At 36.7% G+C, this 19,619-nt stretch overlaps 1 protein-coding gene across 1 annotated transcript; it reads right to left on the reverse strand.

Moving 5' to 3' along the window:
• Positions 1–1,752: 1,752 nt before the first annotated feature.
• LOC137175572 (CD209 antigen-like protein E) lies at positions 1,753–9,121 on the reverse strand. Its single transcript, XM_067581324.1, has 8 exons — positions 9,051–9,121; positions 7,351–7,440; positions 6,807–6,860; positions 5,620–5,703; positions 4,104–4,246; positions 3,833–3,933; positions 3,197–3,577; positions 1,753–3,130 (listed from the first exon to the last, which is right to left on the reverse strand). The coding sequence occupies exons 1-7, from the start codon at positions 9,070–9,072 to the stop codon at positions 3,433–3,435; spliced, it is 639 nt and encodes a 212-aa protein (XP_067437425.1). The 5' UTR covers positions 9,073–9,121; the 3' UTR covers positions 1,753–3,130; positions 3,197–3,432.
• Between the last annotated feature and the right edge of the window lie 10,498 nt (positions 9,122–19,619).

The following is a 19,619-nucleotide window of genomic DNA, read 5'->3' on the forward strand; positions in this document are numbered from 1 at the left end:
CTGCATAAACTATATCTGGTTATCAGGCACAAGCCACAGTATCTCAATGACCTGCTCATTCAATATGAACCAATCAGAACTATGTGGTCCTCTGACTCAGGCCTTCTAGTTGTTCTGAGAGTTAAAACAAAACGTGGTGAAGCAGCTTTTGGTTTCTATGGTCCCATAGACCTTACTAGATGTGATTAAATGTGGTCCAACATTAACAGTGTTTAAAATCAGACTAAACTTTCCTGTTTTCCTGTGCATTTGATTAGTTTGATTGTGTTTGAAGCATGTGTTTGTTCTACTTGGACGCTTGGCTTGTGTGTTTTTTTTTTTTTTTGAGTGTGTGTCTTTTGAGGGAAAATGATCAAAACCTGTGTTAATATAGATTTGGGCACCTGACTGTTGTTTTAAGACTGACTTGAAAAATTGTCAACCCGTCCTTTAACCAGGAAAACCTCACTGAGATTAAAAATCTCTTTTTCAACTCTCTACTTTATCTATAGTAGATTATAAGTGACAGTGTCATTGTCAGTAATTTATATGTGGCACAACAAGGCCTCCTTACTAAATGACTAACTAACTAAATGACTACATTTTTTGTCAGTGAAACGTTCTGTATCAAGAGTCATATTAACAACAACAAATGAAACAAGTAAATAGACAGAAAAGTGGGACCAAAAACACAACCCCAAGAGGAAGACTTGAAGATAGTTATGTTTTAGAATCCTTTTCTGCAGGTAAATTTGTACATGGCTTGGAGGACTAAACATATGCTACACAATATAGGCCTTCTTCACAAAAGACATTTTTGACACATCACAATATTTGAAGCACAAGTGTAAATACATGAATTAACGATGGTTGAATTCCATTTTTAGCTGCTTCACTGTCACACTGTCATAGCTTACTGGGTCAAAATGTCTGACCTATTGTGGTAATGCAGGCAAGAGTAGCAGAATGAGCTTTCCTCATCACAACAGTCAAGGGTGTAAATGCCAAAGCGTAATTTCTCTTTTCCTCTCTTGCCGTGTTCTGAAGCTTTGCAGAAGTCATTGTGAGGCACTCTTCCCTTTTTTATACATTTCAGGAAGACTGAACCTGTTTCCCCAAACGGAAATCTGTGAGGGAAATTATTGTATGAAAATGTATAAATGCGTGTGTGAACTTGTGAAAGGTAAAATGCTTAGCAATAGTCACAGAAATCATGTTTGTGGATCTGAACAGTATGTTCCTGTGTGAAAGAAAAACAAAGAACATGTTTATTCTGAAACACATCCTGCCATGTCTGCACAGCACTAGAGTGAGTATTATTCAAACCTGTAACTCCTCATTATGAAGCATTCATAACTGACGTATAAACAATTAATGAAAACACTGTATAACATAGTTGTAATCATGTATCATCAGCAGTTTTAAATACATTTATAGACAGTAAGGATTTTGACCACACACTCCTGACCAGTAATCTGTAGTTAACATTTTCTCAACATTAATAAAGCATACATAGCGCACATAGTACTTTAGTTCATCTTCTCAGGGAAATAAATAGCCAACATCCGTGTTAACAAAGTATTTATTAGTTCATGATTATTAGTATCATAATTATTATCATGATTATGAATTATCAGGATAACTTCATCTTTTGAACAGACCTTTTTACATTTCAGTTTTGCTGGTGTTTTACTCAACAAAGTTATCCAGATGACTCAGTAAACCTGCTTCTTTTAAAAGACAGTTCTTTTAAAATGTACAGTTTGGTACATTTTGTATTGATGGTGTGTCTTCCTCCTTACACTCAGTATGTACTGTAAACAGTGTGGTTTTCTGTTTTATCTCCAATTTCTATGACACATTTGTGGTTTTCAGTCTGTAATTAGAGAACTTTCAGGTTGAGTCATTTTTGGGGTTATGATCTGTTTTGTTGGATTCTGTTATAATCTGCATGTATTTCATCTGTATAAAAAGTGTTTTGGTGGCATTTGTCAATATCAATCAAGATCCTTTTTAACATATCAATAACTGATGGTGATCACTCAGAAGTCTGAGGACACTCAGGTTAGAAGATGCTGTTGTTTAAAACACATGTAGGAAAAACATTTATTCATATAAAGAGGAATACAAGGGTAAAACGATCATAGAGGCTGTAATGTTAACAGAAATTAGTACATTTGACAAGCTTTGGAAATAATAATATTACATATAATATAATAAGTATAATAAGTATTATAGTATATATATATTATATAATAAGTATAATAAGTACAACATAAAAGGAGTGAACACAACAATGTTTAGACACAAAGAAATAAAACTGGATCTGTATCAACAGATTAAAAATAGATAAAAGCAATAGAAGGTAGATTATGAGATAGCAAGCACCAGCAAAAATTCAGTCACCCTTTGAGCTTAACCTGGAGTCTGGACTGTGGGAAGATACCAGAGACCCAAAGAAACCCACACAGACACACTGAGAATGTACAAAGTCCACAACGAAAGGCGACAGTGTTAAAAACTGAATCAACCTTGTACATAATTAGCAAGATTTTAAAAATGGATTCTGAAAGAAAACGACAACCAGTGCAAAGAAGTTAAAGTCACATTGTCCTCTACATTTGTATCAGTGATGGTAGACTAAATATTACAAACACTTTTCACAATAATGCAATACAATTCAACAGGGACACAACCTACAAAATGACCATGACGTTGAGTCAACACCTCTCAAAAACAGCTTCAACACAAACTAAACATTATAACCTTCATGAAGGGTGGATTTGTTGCTGGGCTGCTGTATTACTGCATAAGTTTAAGCTCTAGGTGGACCTAATACACTTTTAGCCATGATTGTGGTTCCTGGATTTTATGGCACCTGGACTCCTGCATCAATACTGTCTTTACATCAGGGACCACAATGGAAACAAGTCTCCTCCTGTCCACACTGACTGTGAAAAGATCCCTTCTTGACACATTTCCAATGTAAGCAATGGGAGACAAAATCCACACGTCCTCGTACTTTGTAAAAATTCATTCTTAAATTCAGCTGAAGTTAATATGAGCCACTGATCCTTTTGCTAATCTGCAGTTTAGGGACAGTAACACAAAGAAAGAATGTCGTACTAAAAGATTGTAACTTTGGAAGATACTCACTTGCTGCAGATTACACAGGATTTTGTTGATTTTGTCCCCTATTTTATTACATTGAAATCACATTAGGAAGAGATCTCCTCGGGGCCGTTACAGACAGGAGGAACGATGATGGCAAGTTAAAACTGTTTCAACGTAGCCACACACACACACACACCTGACTACTGTTTTAAGACAGGCTTGAAAAATTGGTGGTTGGTTTCCCATCTGAAATAATTATTTTTAATTCTCTTTTTTAATCTATAGAGTCAGATTGATTGAGATGGAGAAATTTATCAATATGGTGGTGTGTAAGCTGAGTTAGAGAAACATTTTCTTTTCACAGATCCATGAGTTTCTATCTCCACATACTGCATCATTCCAGCTGTTTTTGTCTCTGAATTTTGTTTCTACACAGTCTTCATTTTGTCCTTCATAATCGTTAGGCTCCCCAGACTGCCAGAAGCTGAAAACAAACCCAAAGGAAATGAGGTTTTAATAAAGAACACAAACCATCAAACATTTAATGAACAGCAACACACAGAATGTGGCCAAGTTAAACTTAAAACGATGACAAATCAAAAATATTTCCCTAAAAACTGTTGATAATGTAGTCAGTTTATAAAAATCTAAAGTCTACTCAGCTGCTATTGTGCTTTGAAAGAGGCTTTAGTTTCACTACAAAGATTGATTTAGTTTGAATGAATATTAATGTGTGAACCTTGTTGTCAGTGGAGTCCCATCCACCCATTTCCACGTCCCCTCTCTCTCGCTGTCAGTCAGTCCAATCCACATCCTTGTTCGGTATCGATTTATGAATTCCTTGTTTTTAAAGAGAAACATACAATAATCAATAAATATTTAACCAACTTCCGTCATCCTGTACCTTGGTGACCTTGCATTCAATCAATATTTCACTCTTTCTGTGTCTGTGATAAACACTGATTCATCCATTAGTACACACACACACACACACACACACACACAGAGACCTGTTCTTCTTTGCTGTTGACAACCATTAGGACCATCCCTTTTTGCAGACAGTCAGTTCTACTCTCATTCCAGGTTTTCATGTTCGAAGAAATATAATAGAAACTACTGTTGAAATACTTCCATCCTTGTTGGGAGTAGTGAACTGTGAGCAAAAAAATCCAACAAAACAAATCCTTAATACGCCAGTAACAAGAATTAACAAATACATTTCCACTGAGGTATCAAAACTGCATCATATTATTCAGAGATATGTAAACAGGGATAATAAAGAAATATATGCAAGAACAGAAAGATGATATATTACAGGCTTGGAGTCAAAGTGTTAAAAATGTTTTATACAGTAGTAGAAATCTACAGAGTCATAACAAGAAAAGATAAGTTCTTAACTTTTCAAGTCTGTCCTAAAACAATAGTCAGGTGTCAGAATGAACATTGAAACATGTTTTTCTTGCTGTAATCATTCCTCCTGTCATATTGGCAATTAAGAGATCTCTTCATAATGCACTTTCAATGTAAGTGATGGGGACAAAATCCACAGTCCTCCTTCCATGAAGAGCTTTATTTAAAAATGTATGATATGAGGCTGCAGCTGCACAAATTAGTCAAATCAAGTCAAAATCTTTCAAAGTTTTTTTAGTGCCAAATTCCCTCTTTTTGTTACGATCCTTCCACTGCAGTTGAACAGGAAAACACTGTCCATCGAGACCCAAAGAGGGAAACTTTTACTTAAAAAAGACTGAAACTGTGGAAGATATCTGCTTCATTTGACTAACTCAGGTGACTGAAGCATCATATTATCTGCAGATAAACTTTTAAATACATCTTTGCTCAAACGCAGACTGTGGATTTTGTCCCCATCACTTACATTGTAAAGACGTTTGGAGGGGATCTTCTAATAGTCAGTGTGAACAGGAGGAATGATTACAGCGAGCAAAACCTGCTTCAATGTTCATTTGGGTTCCTGGCTGTTGTTTTAAGAGAGACTTGAAAAACTGTGAACCTGTCCTTTAACAGCTAACTTTGACAAATATGTAACACCCTAAATAAACAATGATTACATGATCAGTTAATAACAGATTTAAAGAGAATCAATCAGTTCAAATGTACATTATTGTCACTTGTTTATCAGCTATATCCCAATAAATCGACAACAGTCCATCATTACTAATGACATTGGTTTATTTTTTTAACATTAACAGTCAATATTAGGATTTTTACCATATAAATAATATAAACAGTTGTCAATCATTCACAATAAGATTCACACCACTTTCACACTAGATGATGATGAAATCTGAGTCAAATGATTTTTTTATCAATCAAATCAGATTTTTTTCCTTTACATCACACAACACATAATGCTGACATTGTTTCCAGAGAACGAGTAGTCGGCTGAGACAACAGCACATAACATGGCTGCATATCAATCTTCTCTGCTGCTCATGTTGTCAAGTGTGACAAATGGACTGCAAAACTTTTTGTGATTGCTTGGTGCAGTTTAATTTTCACACTTACCAAAGTCAGTCAGATTCTTCTTCAGCTCATCTCTCTCCTCAGTGAGGGTTTTAAAGATGGCCTCAAGGTCCAATGTCTTGTTATCTGAGAGCAGAAAGAGTAATATGAAGCTGTCATGCAACAGCATCAAAGCATGTCCACAAGTACAGAGATGATGTACTTTAAAACAATATGGAAATTGTGTTATACTCAAGCGGCAACCTCCGGGGCTGAAAAATGACGCCAATGGGAAAGTGCCAAAAACTGCCGTTCCTTGAATGGCCACTTGAGGCTCCAAGCGAGTCAATCTCCATAGACCCCCATGTTAAAATGACCAACTTTACAGCAGAAATAAACATGTTTACAGTCTGGTACAAAAAATGGTTTTGGTCTCTATAGCTAACTTCCCCTTTCATGACAACTGTACTGGGATGAATTTTTTCATAACTCACCTGTTTAAATGTATTAAGTCGTAAAGTTATGCATAACTAAGGGCGTAGCTGCTTTGAGTGACAGGTTGCTAGCTGCTAAGTGGCTTGTTTCATTCGACCGCCCACTTTGAGCTTCAAAACCGCTCTTCAGAAACCAATGGGTGACGTCACAGTGGCTACGTTCATATATTTTACAGGCTATGGTTTTAATCTATTAATGATAGGTGGTTTAATATTGTTGTACTGTACTGTATAAACCATTCCTTCATACAAAGCCAAGGTGATATATGTGACTTTATATCCACAAGACTAAAAGCAGAACATTTTGATTTGGGATTAATTTTTACTTTGATGGCCGAAATTAATTACCTTGAAAAGCAGCTGGATTCACAAGATCACACGAGAATCCATCTTGTCAGGCTTCAAGTTCTGCACTTGTGTCCAAACCACCGATGGTTCAGACCAATCAGCATCCTATAAGGACTCTGGCGTGATCTTGTGATCTCGCAAATCCAGCTGCCTCGCAAGGTAGGACGATGACAGAGAGATGGTTCATCCAATCACCTGCTGAGTATTTTTTTGAAAGTTCCTGCCTTTTTCCAAACTGTTTCCAAGGACGACTTCTCAGATGGTTCTGTGTAACAAACCATCTGGTGCGTGAGGTTACGAAATTAATAGCATGAACTAAAAACTTTAATGTCCCATCCTCATCAATATTACACTATACAACTTCGGATACAAGTCCTTGTTATTGGTGTAGTTCATCGCTGTACTAACCACAGTCACTCAAGTTCCTCTTCAACGTGTTGTAGCTGGTACTGTAAGAATGGTCTGAAAGAGAAGAAAGACTTTCATGCAAATTGTGCAATAAGTTGGCCATTTACAACAGAGAGATTATCATCAGTTGCAACAGAATTACAACATGACCACAACATAGGAGACACTTCATTTTAAAACTGAATTTCCATTTAATATATAAGCAAATTTACAGGCTGAAAATTCTGACTTTGGTTTAATGTCTTAACGGCCCAAAATGTGATCTACTTGATCTTACAGCTTTTTTTTAACAGTAGTTTTAATATTATTTTGCTTTTTGATTATAAAGGCCCACAAACTTGTATCTCTCTCTGAATGTCAGCCAAACACATTTTTCTCTGCAATACCAAACAGGTCAGAACTTTTAGAAACTGTTATGTTTGGACAGAAATATGTAACAGTAGACACTTAACACTTTACAGTCTTATATATAATAATCAGATGGTGAATTTCAGTGCAGGGTAGACACAGGGTGGACGTACAAACACAATTTAAAAGGACTCACAGAGAGTAAGACGCAGGGAAATGTTGAGAGCAGCTTGTAAGAGACACAGGAGTCCAAGGCTCACAACAACCACTCTGTACAGTTTTCTCCCTGGGTGCAGAAATCACACAGACTCAGAGTAATTATTACGTCTCTCAGCCTAACGATAGAGTTCTTTTAAACATGACAATGGCATTTAATTAATTAATTTTTTTTTTTAGAATTATTAAAATTTTCCTCAAATGGAAAAAATGATGACTGTCAACAGGACAGATTACTTCAAGGATGACATTCATGTACTATTTTTTAAATTGTTTTTGCTACTCACATTACACACCATAGTCTATTATAAAAGTTTGTCTTACCAACCAACTTGAGAGTGATAGCAGGTTACAGTCCTGTGCTTTGACTTTGGGTGGTGGAGTGTATTTCCAACATATAAAACTATTACTTGAAATAACATGACTGATATAAATCATATTCACATCTGTGGTTGACTAAACTCTATTTGAGAGGTGCTTCTAATCTTTAATGAAATACATTGTAAGCAATATGTAATATATAAGCCTCTTTCACAACAGACATTTTGACTTGTCATAGCAGGAAAACCACAGGTGTTACTAATAATATTAACGATGTCTCAGTAAGTCATGACAGTGTGACAGTGAGCCAGCAGGCACAATATCAGGACCCTGAAACTGAAGCAGCTAAATGTAATTCAGCCATTGTTAATTTCATTATTTACACCTGTGCTTTTTCTACTGCCACATGTAAAACTGTCTTCAGTGAAAAAGGCTGATGGGAGCTTTTTCTCCGTCTTCATGTGCCCCCCACACATCAGTGTCCTTGACAACTGCCTGCGTATGTTCGCCTCGGAGAAGTTCTCCTCTGAACACCGTTTTGATGACACACAAGCGCGGTCTTTAGTGGGAGTCACGCATTGCACTACAGTATGTGGCATTTGTACAAAAAAAAGTATAAAAAATAATTTGAGATTTATAAATTCAAATGAATGTGCCTCTAAGTAAGAATTGAGATTAGTATTTATTGAGATTAATTAAAATGAACATGTGGTAATGATGGAAACTTTATGCCTTCAAACATTTGATCAAGTATTTGTAAAATTATGAAGAAATGTTCAAACAGGTTTAGAAATACAATAACAAATTATTGCTGATGATAGCCTGAATCTTCTTTTTCATCTTCCTCATCTTTGGTGCAAATACTTTGATATGAAGTAGTAGTAGTAGTCGTAGTAGTAGTTGTTGTAGTAGTAGTAGTAATAGTACTACAGCAACAATTCAAAGATTAAATTTGTGAAAATTTGTCATAATTTAGTGATTTGAACTATAGCTCTGAAAGTTTCTGAGGAGATAGGCAGGCCCCTTCATGTCATTTAAGTGAGGGACCATCAAATAATTGACTCAAACAGATTGTACACTACATACTAAGTGAAATAAGAAGGTAGAAAAAAAATATATATAAGGTCAACACAGTTACTGAATAAATGACACCATGTTAAAACAGATCTATACATTATTTTATGCATTATAGAATGAACTCTCACAAACACTTAGCTATCAAACTTTGCATTTCTTTCACATTTACATTTTGATATTGTTAATAGAAAAGATGAATGTTTACAATATGATTACAATATTTGCCAATAAGGTTAAAACTGAGACTAAAGATGTAGTGTAGTTATAAGATTTCTGTCTCACCAGGCTCTGCAGCAGCCATCATTTCACCGTCTTCAACGTTGCGGCTCAGCACCAAATTTTATCTACTTGGGTTACACAAATATGTATGAAGATGTTTCCTTAGAACAGCAACAGATCTGATAACTGCTTCCTCTTTAATTTTTTTCTCTGCTTACACAGCCACACAGTTTTGGTCTCAACTTCCACCTTTATTTGTCAACTTTTATTTGAGGGAAATTGGTTTTGCAGCAAGACATATATAGAAGATGATAAAATAAAATTCTTACTCAACATAAACTTCTCAATATAACGGATTTTGACTGCTGCTCTTGCTGGAACTTGGTTACATTCTTGATTTCTCTTTGAAAAAAAGGAGAAAATATGTTTTGGGGATGTTTTTAAACTGTATGTATGTACTTTTTACCCACTGATATTTCCTCTTAAATTACACCAAACATGAACCCTTTTCCCATTTAAAACCTTGTAATACATAATTAGGCCCTTTGTGTTACTCAGCCCATTGTGAGTTGTTGTCATTTCATGCATACAGAGGACGGCACGCACTCCAAAGGCTGTATGCCAGAGCTCATGAACCACCCAAAACAAACTCCTTAGTGTCTCTGTGTTGGAGTAGGTCTGGGGGAGTGTTATCTTTTCATCCTGTAACTTGAATCATCAACTGATACATTTTAAATTCCTCCACAGGTTTCATTTGACACCAGTGAAAGCACATCACATGAAAAAGGTAACTAGACCAAATTGTAGCTTATGTACATCAAGTTTGATTGGAACTTATTTGCATATGATGTGGGATGATCATCAAGTTAAAACATTTTGGCTCGATGTGACTACTTTTCTCTTTGGTGTGACCGACTGTCAGTTAACTTGCAGTCCAGAATTGATGCTCCTAATCGATTACTCTTCCCGTAATATGACTCTTCATCAGAAATGTCTCTAACTCGTGGGTTGTACGGCAGCAAAGAAATTGCTGATATTAAGATGGCAGCCCCTGATTCTCTATCAATAAATCAATGGTCTTACAGCCTATTAGACATTTTAATCATTGAATATTCATCAGCAAAATTAAAAAGGGGCTACAGATACCATTGAGGCTTGGAAAAGTTATAGACATGGTGCAAGATTTCTAGATTATTATTATTTTATTTTGTTTGTTTATTGTCTTTTTCTCTTTTTAATCTAAATGTTATATGTTAATATTTAAAAATATTTGTTTTTATATTATACAGTATGTATTTGTATATGTGTATGGGTGTATGTATTAGAGGTCAAGCCGATTCTGAATACAGTATTCCGAAAAGCACAAATAGTGGGTATTTATGAACATTTATTTTGTATAAATATTTTAAAAATAATTTTCTTTCGGGAAGAAAAAGAACCATGTCAAATACCAGTGCACAAGTCAGTTACATCGCTATCTCAGTCTTTCTCCTCTGCTCAGCTGTTACGTATATCAGCAGGTCTCAACGAGGGGAGTCACATCCACCTGTTGCGTGACGCACATTTCCTAATTTGGACATCACTCCTGGAGTTGGGGGTGTTCCCCAGAGATAAAGCTGAGCTACTGACACCAAGCGGCAACCTCTGGGGCTGTAAAATGAAGCCAATGCGGAAGTGCCAAAAACTGCAGTTCCTTGAATGGCCACTTGAGGCTCCAAAAGCGAGTCAATCCCCATAGACCCCCATGTTAAAATGCCCAACTTAACTGCAGAAATAAACATGTTTACAGCCTGGTACAAAAAATGGTTTTGGTCTCTATAGCTAATTTCCCCTTTCATGACAACTGTACCCGTTTAAGTTTTATTAAGCCGTAAAGTTATGCATAATGAAGGACATGGCTGCTATGAGTGACAGGTCTGCCAGCCGCTAGGTGGCTTGTTTTAGCCATTTGGCCCGCCTCCATTTTTGATTGGCTGGGAGTTAGGCAGCATCACGCACTGCCAAGATGGCGATGGCCATAGTGGCTCGCTTTGAGCTTCAAAATCGCTCTTCAGAAACCAATGGGTGACGTCACCGTAACTATGTCCATATTTTTATACAGTCTATGACTGACATGCAAAGTGCTCTCAAGGGACTCTCCATAACCTGTTGTTCCCCATCTCCTTTCCACAAAGTTAGGTTGTAAAAAATAAGCAATAAATGAAAAGTGCAAAGCAATAATCACCTTTGAAGTTCTTCCCTTCATGTTACACAGTGTGCTGTCTCTGTATTATGGGTGTATAAATACATAGAGGTCTGTCTGCAATGACGCAATGAGTAAAGTTTTAGCTCAGTAGTCAGCAGAGTCATCTATGATCTGGGAGACTCCAATTCAAGACCCGATGTGGGGACCTCCTTCATAAGGTAGTTTACTCATGAACACTTATTGTACGGGAAAGAAATATAACACTTGACTACACCTGAGCAGGTCATACACAGGTAAGAGTATGTCCTGAAAAGCATACAGAATCAAATCTAAAAACAAAATTAATCTCTGTGTGTCCCAGGCCTTGAAACCATGGATCATGTGGACAGAACAACGATGGCTCTGACAAGCATCATTGCCGAGGTACAGTATGTGCACTGCATGTGAAAATGTTATACCTGTATCTGTGGTGCCATCGTGCTTGTTTTTTAAACTGTTATTCACTACTACAAATTAACTTGTAACTATCATTTTTAATTGTGGGTGTGTGGATTGGGGGGGTGGGGTTAATGTAATGAATGCTGTTATGTAACAATTGTGTGCATGTGTGTTTTAGACTTCACTATACTGTAATACACTTCAATAATTGTGATTACAGGTGGATATAGCTTCAGGAGGGGAAAACTTTGGTGTCTCCACCTACACTGAAGGGACAACCCTAAAAGATTTCGCATTGCAGTTTAAAGGATTAGTGGATTCCTGCCCTGAGCTGAAGAACAAAATAAAAAAGACTGCAAAGAACTGATGAACTCCTCCCACTGAAGTGGCGATGTAGAACATAAGAACAAAGTACCTGAAAATTGTTTTTTTGTTGTTGTTGTTGTTGGTCTGTTACATTTACAATTTAAACATACTTTCCTGTTTTGGTCTTGTTTTTTTTGTATTTTAACTAAAATTAATCATTTTATAATACAAATACTGGGCTCTCTGTACATCCCTAGTGTGTATGTATGAATATATTGTGAGAGAAAATTGAATACTAGGTTAACATGTGATTTATTTCTTGTATGTATCATACATGTTACAAATAGTGTTCTTATTTAAGTTTAGTGTTAGTTTATTCGTCCGTACCTGTTCCAAATACCTACATGCTGTGTCTATTCTAAACTTAGTTCCTTGCTCGGTAAAATGAGACAGTGGAGTGTTTAACAGTTTGTTTATTATGTTGTAGTTTTGTCCGAGCCAGTGGTAAGACAAATCATAGTTATGCAGAAATCAATGTGTCAATCTGATAACCCTTTAGAGGACAGTGTTGTTTGTTTTCAACTGAATGTAATAGTAATGGCATTGTCATTCCATGCAAACATTTCCACTACAATATATATGAGAATGAGGATTACCCTGGTGAGAATTTGCATTGTCTGTCCCATTCTTATGAAGACAACAAAACACTTTTATTTAGCGATAACATGTATTAGAAATTAATCAAAGTATGGATACATTACAGTCTATCATTTTCTAAACCAAGTTAGATATTTGTGTCTGATGCCACTTTGCCTGCAGCTTAGCAATGATCATGTTTCAGTGCTGTCTTTAGCTGAAAGTGGTAAATGCATCTTATCTTCATGTCTTAAACATACAGTAGTTATATATAGTAGTAGATGCCATGGTGGTGTGTAAGCTGAGTTAGAGAAACATTTTCTTTTCACAGATCCATAGCTTTTTACCTCTACATATTACATCATTCCAGCCCTGTTCGTTTCTGTAGAACATTGTTTCTACACAGTCTTCATTTCGTCCTTCATAATCGTTTGGCTCCCCAGAGTACCAGAAGCTGAAAACAAACCCAAAGGAAATGAGCTTTTAATAAAGAACACAAACCATCAAACATTTAATGAACAGCAACACACAGAATGTGGCCAAGTTAAACTTAAAACGATGACAAATCAAAAATATTTCCCTAAAAACTGTTGACAATGTAGTCAGCTTATAAAAATCTAAAGTCTACTCAGCTGCTATTGTGATTTGAAAGAGGCTTTAGTTTCACTACAAAGATTGATTTAGTTTGAATGAATATTAATGTGTGAACCTTGTTGTCAGTGGAGTCCCATCCACCCATTTCCACGTCCCCTCTCTCTCGCTGTCAGTCAGTCCAATCCACATGCTCTTTCGGTATTGATCTATGAATTCCTTGTTTTTAAAGAGAAACATACAATAATCAATAAATATTTAACCAATGTCCATCATCCTGTACCTTGATGAACTTGCATTCAATCAATATTTCACTCTTTCCATGTGATAAACACTGATTCGTCCATTAGTACACACACACACACACACACACACACACACACACACACACACACACACACACAGACACACACACAGACCTGTTCTTCTCTGCTGTTGACAACCACTAGGTCCGCCCCTCTTTGCAGACAGTCAGTTCTACTCTCATTCCAGGTTTTCTTGTTTGAAGAAATATAATAGAAACTACCGCTGAAATACTTCCATTCTTGTTGGGAGTAGTGAACTGTGAACAACAACAAAAAAAACCAAATCCTTAATATGCCAGTAACAAGAATTAACAAATACATTTCCACTGAGGTATCAAAACTGAATTATAATATTAGAAAATATGCAAACAGGGATAATAAAGAAATCTATGCGAGAACAGAAAGATGATATGTTACAGACTTGGAGTGAGAGTGTTTTATACAGTAGTAGAAATCTACAGTCATAACAAGAAACTTGAATTGGCTGCAGTTCTCACATACTGACAGGGTTAAAGGATAAGTTTGCAATTTTTCAAGTCTGTCCTAAAACAATAGTCAGGTGTCAGAATGAACATTGAAACATGTTTTTCTTGCTGTAATCATTCCTCCTGTTCATATGGGCAATCAAGAGATCTCTTGCACTTTCAATGTAAGTGATGGGGACAACATCCACAGTCCTCCTTCTATGAAGATATTTATTTAAAAATGTATGATATGAGGCTGCAGCTGCACAAATTAGTCAAATCAAGTCAAAATCTTTCAAAGTTACCGTTTTTTTAGTGCCAAATTCCCTCTTTTTGTTACAATCCTTCCGCTGCAGTTGAACAGGAAAACACTGTCCATCAAGACCCAAAGAGGGAAACTTTTAATTAAAAAAGACTGAAACTGTTTCCTTTACATCACACAACACATAATGCTGACATTGTTTCCAGAGCACGAGTAGTCGGCTGAGACAACAGCACATAACATGGCTGCATATCAATCTTCTCTGCCGCGCATGTTGTCAAGTGTGACAAATGGACTGCAAATCTTTTTGTGATTGCTTGGTGCAGTTTAATTTTCACACTTACCAAAGTCAGTCAGCTTCTTCTTCAGCTCATCTCTCTGCTCAGTGAGGGTTTCAAAGCTGGCCTCAAAGTCCAGTGTCTTGTTATCTGAGAGCAGAAAGAGTAATATGAAGCTGTCATGTAACATCATCAAAGCACGTCCACAAGTACAGAGATGATGTGAACTGTTGATAAAAGCAATAGTCTAAATATCTCAATAATCAACAAACAAAGCCAAGAAAAAGACAGATTGGATAATAAAATGGCTGTATCCTGTATATAATTTACTAACTGTTGAAGTGTTGTTACTCTAACCCAATGGTTCTCAACCTTGTTTGGACCACCGTCCCCCATCAATTAAAATATAGGCTCATTATCTTCCCTCAATATTAATGTTGATTATTATTTTGTGTTATATAATTTAATGAGCATGTCATCGGATGCTAAATAAGTTGGAATATCATTATCATTGGTTTCCCAGAGAGCCATGTGAATATAAATTATATTTATGAGTGTTAAACAAATGCAACGGTTAGAAAACTTTAATTAGGTCTTGTTATTGATCACAAACAGCAGCCAATTAGAAAGCTGTAATTTGGTGCCAATCAAGAAGCGTTCTTATCAATTGTACTAACAGAAAACAAGAGCAGCCTACCAAAGAGAAAGCCTGAGGCTACTGGGGAAAAGCAGAAGGCTATGGTATTTTTTATTGTTCTGCCCCATTTTGCTGATATGATTGTTGTTGTTTTATGATCCTATCCAGATGATTAACTAATCTGGGTTTTGGTCAGGGGGTTCGGGGGTCCACCCTCAAGAAAATTTGACTATTTGACTAAAACCTTTTCACATAATTTTGGACTATTATCATTACAATATTCAGTAAAAAACGCACTGTGTGCCATAAAAATATTAATCACAAAACATTGGTAAAACAGGCTTATAGTGAATGTATTTGAACTGTGATTTTCTCATCCTCCCATAATCAGACTGTAGCCACTAGCCAGCTGTAGGGACGGTTATGGTTAGAATTTTATCTTTATCTTATCCACAAACAATTTATTTGTCCCGTTTTGCACAAATCACAGAGAAGCATTAGACTGCATGAATGCCATCTCACCACTTTTTATTTCCTTGTTGGAATAAAACACACATCAATTATGACCAAACTGATAAAGATTTGTACCGTCTGTTAATATTTGACTTTTGTCCCAGATTCTTTGTTCCAAAGTTCAGAGCTGCTGTTCTGTGATCAGATTTCCTTAAAGAACAGGTTAAGGTTAGGGGACGATCATAGTTGCGTTGTTTTTAATAAACAGTCTTGACTTGCGGTTGGAAAAAGGAAACAAACAGCAGTCTTGAACTGGATACCAGACTCAGAGATGGTGTCCGCTGCATTCAATAAAATGAGAATCGATCGCCTGGCGTAATACTCCCCCAATAATACACTCAGTAGTTATTGGCTATTACCTGCAGAAGAAGTATATATTTCCATCGGGACCCCCGTCCCATGCCACCCTGCCAAAACCTCTTGCTACCCCATTGCCACCTCAAGTAAAATTTTCTAAATCCGCCACTGCGGATGAGCCAAAAAAGTTTCTAGCTTCTGTGTTGTGTAAAATGGTGGAATTCTTGTAACTCTGTGTAATATTAGCCATGCCATGTTTTTTGAAAAATGTAATGTTGTGTAATATTATTGTCATGTTCTTTGTAAAATGCTCACCTTAAAAATACTTTGAAAAAAGTGAAGACTGTGATAATTCAGTCATGTGACCCAGATGTAGTTATGATAGCTGTGAGTACTCATTTTTCTGAGTGAACCTGAAGAAGCTACAGGCGAAATGCATTGTTTGCTCCTAGTAAAGTCATTGTGCGATGGAAATTTGTAACTTTATATAGACATTATCTGAACTGCGCCACTTCTCTGGGTCATAATTACCACGGTCACTAGTTGGCTTCTGTCACTCAAATGTAACTATAGGTTGTTTATGGGGACTGACATCACGACCTGTTGTGTTGTTTTTCTTGGGAGGACAGGCTCCATATTTGTAGTGCCAATATGAAGCTATGGCCAGCAGCTGGTTAGCTTGGCACTGGAAACAGGGAAGTAGCTGACCTGGCTATATCCAAAGGTAACTAAATTTACTTTAGAGTCATTGGCTCCAGTTACATATTTACCATACAGACATGAGGGCAGTATCAGTAACCTCATCTAACTCTTGGCAAGAAAATAAGTGTATTTTTCAAAATGTTGAAATGAAAATCATTGAATTTTCACTCACCAATGTGATTTTGTAATTCATCTCTCTCTTTGGTGAGGTTGTTATTAACGGCCTGTAAGTGGTCGTTCTCGTTCTCTAACTGGCTTGTCTTTTGCGTCAGGTTGTGATTGAGACTTTTCACGTCACTGTAACTGCTCTGCAGCTCGTCTCGCTCGCTGGTCAGGTTGGCATTGTCCGCCCACAGTTGATTTCTTTCCATGATCCAGTTGCTTTTGTCTTGACTGGCTGCCATAGCAAGGGATTAACATAGATTTATTGTGGATTTATCACTCACATCACATATGTAATGTAATGCATCATAGTTGTCTAGGTGAATTTAGAAAACTTACACAGGACCAGCAGGACAATGACTGCAGTGAGGAGGAGAAGACACAGCTGCCCCAGACACACTGCAGCAGCCCTGAGAAGGTTTCTCTCTCTTGAACTTTCATTGACTGGAGTGACTGTGGAAACAAATGATCTGTGCTGATTAGAGTGAATTTGAGCCCAACTATAATTTAGGATTTGCAGTTAAAGGATAGGCTCACAATTTACAGGTGCCCAAATGAACATTGAAGCAGGTTTTTCTTGCTGTAATTGTTCCTCCTGTTCATACTGACCATTAGAGGATCTTTTCCAAATGTGTCTAAAATGTCAGTGATGGGGGGGGGGGGGGGGGGGGGGGGGGGGGGGCAAAATCCACAGTCCTTTCTTGAGTAAAAAGTATTTAAAAGCTTATCTTAGGATAACATGATGCTTCAGCCACCTCAGTTAGTCAAATGATGCAGATATCTTTCACAGTTTCAGTCTTTTTTAAGTAAAAGTTTCCCTCTTTGTGTCTCGACAGACAGTGTTCCTGATCAACTGCAGTGGAAGAATTGTAACAACAAGAGGGAATTTGGCACTAAAAAGAGTTACTTTGAAAGATATTGACTTGATGAATGAAATCTCATATTATCTTCAAATGAAACTTAAATAAAAAAAATTGCACAGAATAAGGACAATAATAGCCAGCATGAACAAGGAATGATTACAGCAAGAAAAACGTGCAAATGTTCAATTGGTTACCTGACTATTGTTTTAGGACAGACTTGAAAAAATGTGAACCTATCCTTTAATAAGTAGTTATGTTATGGAGTTTATTTATTTATTAAAAATGAATCATTAGTGTACTTTTACGCATGTTTAAAAATGCCATGGCCCTGTGGCCAGACTGTGGTTTTTATATCCACTTTTTAGTTGTAACTCATAATTGAAAAGCAAAATGCATCAACATAAAATGTAATGGTACAAATACTGTTAACAAATAGTTAATCTTACAGTTATATTATCCAATGTACAGTATGTATGACATATAAGACAGACAGATAGACAGATTGATACTTTGCTGTTGGTCCTTAGTAGCGTCGTCCTGTAATTTCGGTGGCGTCGGACTGCCCTCTGCCTGGTAGTTGTCATAAATCATCACATTGTCTGTGTTATCATAGAAGTCTTCGTTTCTGTCCTTCTTCTCACTTGTCTGAAATCTAACTTTTCTGTTGAGGTCAGACATCACTGCACAGTCTCACTACACTACAGAAAATGTTTGGCTGCCAGATGTACTCTGTTCTGCTTGGACCAATCCCACAAGAACACCAACTGCATCATTTAAATGACTATACTGTAGCTTTTAGAAATAAGGAAGTAAACTGAGGTTTAATTTGAGTAAAGGGAAGAAAACCACTAAGTGACCTGGATTGACTGCAGTAAGTAAAACTGGGAAGAGGTGACAATTCAAAGCACAAAGCCAGCATGCTGTATGATCAAAACCAGTTTTCTTTTCTGTTGCTACAAACAAAAAGCCTGTAAATTCACTTTATTTATCCACTTTTTACTTTACCTCTAACTAGTTGAAACTGTTGTAATAATTTTTAAGTCAGTATCTCTTTATGAGTAATAAAATACCATCTATTCTGTGAAGGTTACTTTCTTTTTTCCTGTTTTTCGGAAACAAAGAGATATTCATCCAAAAATAAAAAACTGATAAGCAAATGGCAGAACAGAAACTACATGTGGTTACACAGTTATAGAAGGCAATTCTCACCTTCATCAAGTGTGACAATACAATCCACCCTCATGCAGCTGCAACGTATTATATATAGTAATGGTGGCAGCTAAAGTAGCTAAGCAGAGAGTCATGTGTGTGAGTAGTGTGCTAAAGCTGTTTTACTAGGTGCGACTTTGTTTGAGCATATAATCTATCATTTCAGAGGTGCACTCTCCAGACTTTGACAGTATCAGGCACCAACAGACCACATTGAACCTGCAACACAGCTCATCAACTTAATACCACAGCAAGAGGAAAAGAATGGATAAAAGATCAGACGCTATTTATGAAAATGTGATGATCCGTAAGCTGGAGCCAAACAGGACCACACGTGCACACTCAGGTAATGAACACATACACACAGAGTCATGACTGCAGGTTCATGGAAATAAAAACAACTTGCATAAAGGAAAGACTAATATCAGGAACAAAAATGTGGAGGGTCAAAGAGCTTTTGAGAAATGTGGGACGTGTTGGGGTTTCTGTCGCTGACGGTTTTTGCTTAAGACCATAAGAAACTGGCACTAATAAACAAGATGTTAAATTCTCTCCGTATACCAAGAAAACACGACAGTGATCACTAACATAAAGGGCAAAAGCTCCATATGGTAGGGCCTTTGTGTGGTTTGTTAGTAGGTATAATATCTATTAATGTTGAGTTAAGTGGATTTTTCAAATTTAGTCTAATGGATTTGGATATAAGCTGAAAAGTTCCAGGTATTGTTCTTTTTTGTTATTAGAGAGACAGTCCAGGTTAAGATCCCCCACCCCTTACAATGAA

The sequence above is a fragment of the Thunnus thynnus genome, chromosome 3 (genome assembly GCF_963924715.1).
Source record: "Thunnus thynnus chromosome 3, fThuThy2.1, whole genome shotgun sequence".
NCBI lineage: Eukaryota > Metazoa > Chordata > Actinopteri > Scombriformes > Scombridae > Thunnus > Thunnus thynnus.

Bases quoted from the DNA above. Each gene is read 5' to 3' on its own strand.
- LOC137175572 (XM_067581324.1), bottom strand. From the start codon at position 9,072: ATGATGGCTGCTGCAGAGCCTG. The intron at 7,441-9,050 runs GTGAGACAGAAA...TTCTGCACCCAG, and splicing joins GATGGCTGCTGCAGAGCCTG to GGAGAAAACTGTACAGAGTG. The intron at 4,247-5,619 runs GTAAGTGTGAAA...TTTTGCTCACAG, and splicing joins GAAGAATCTGACTGACTTTG to TTCACTACTCCCAACAAGGA.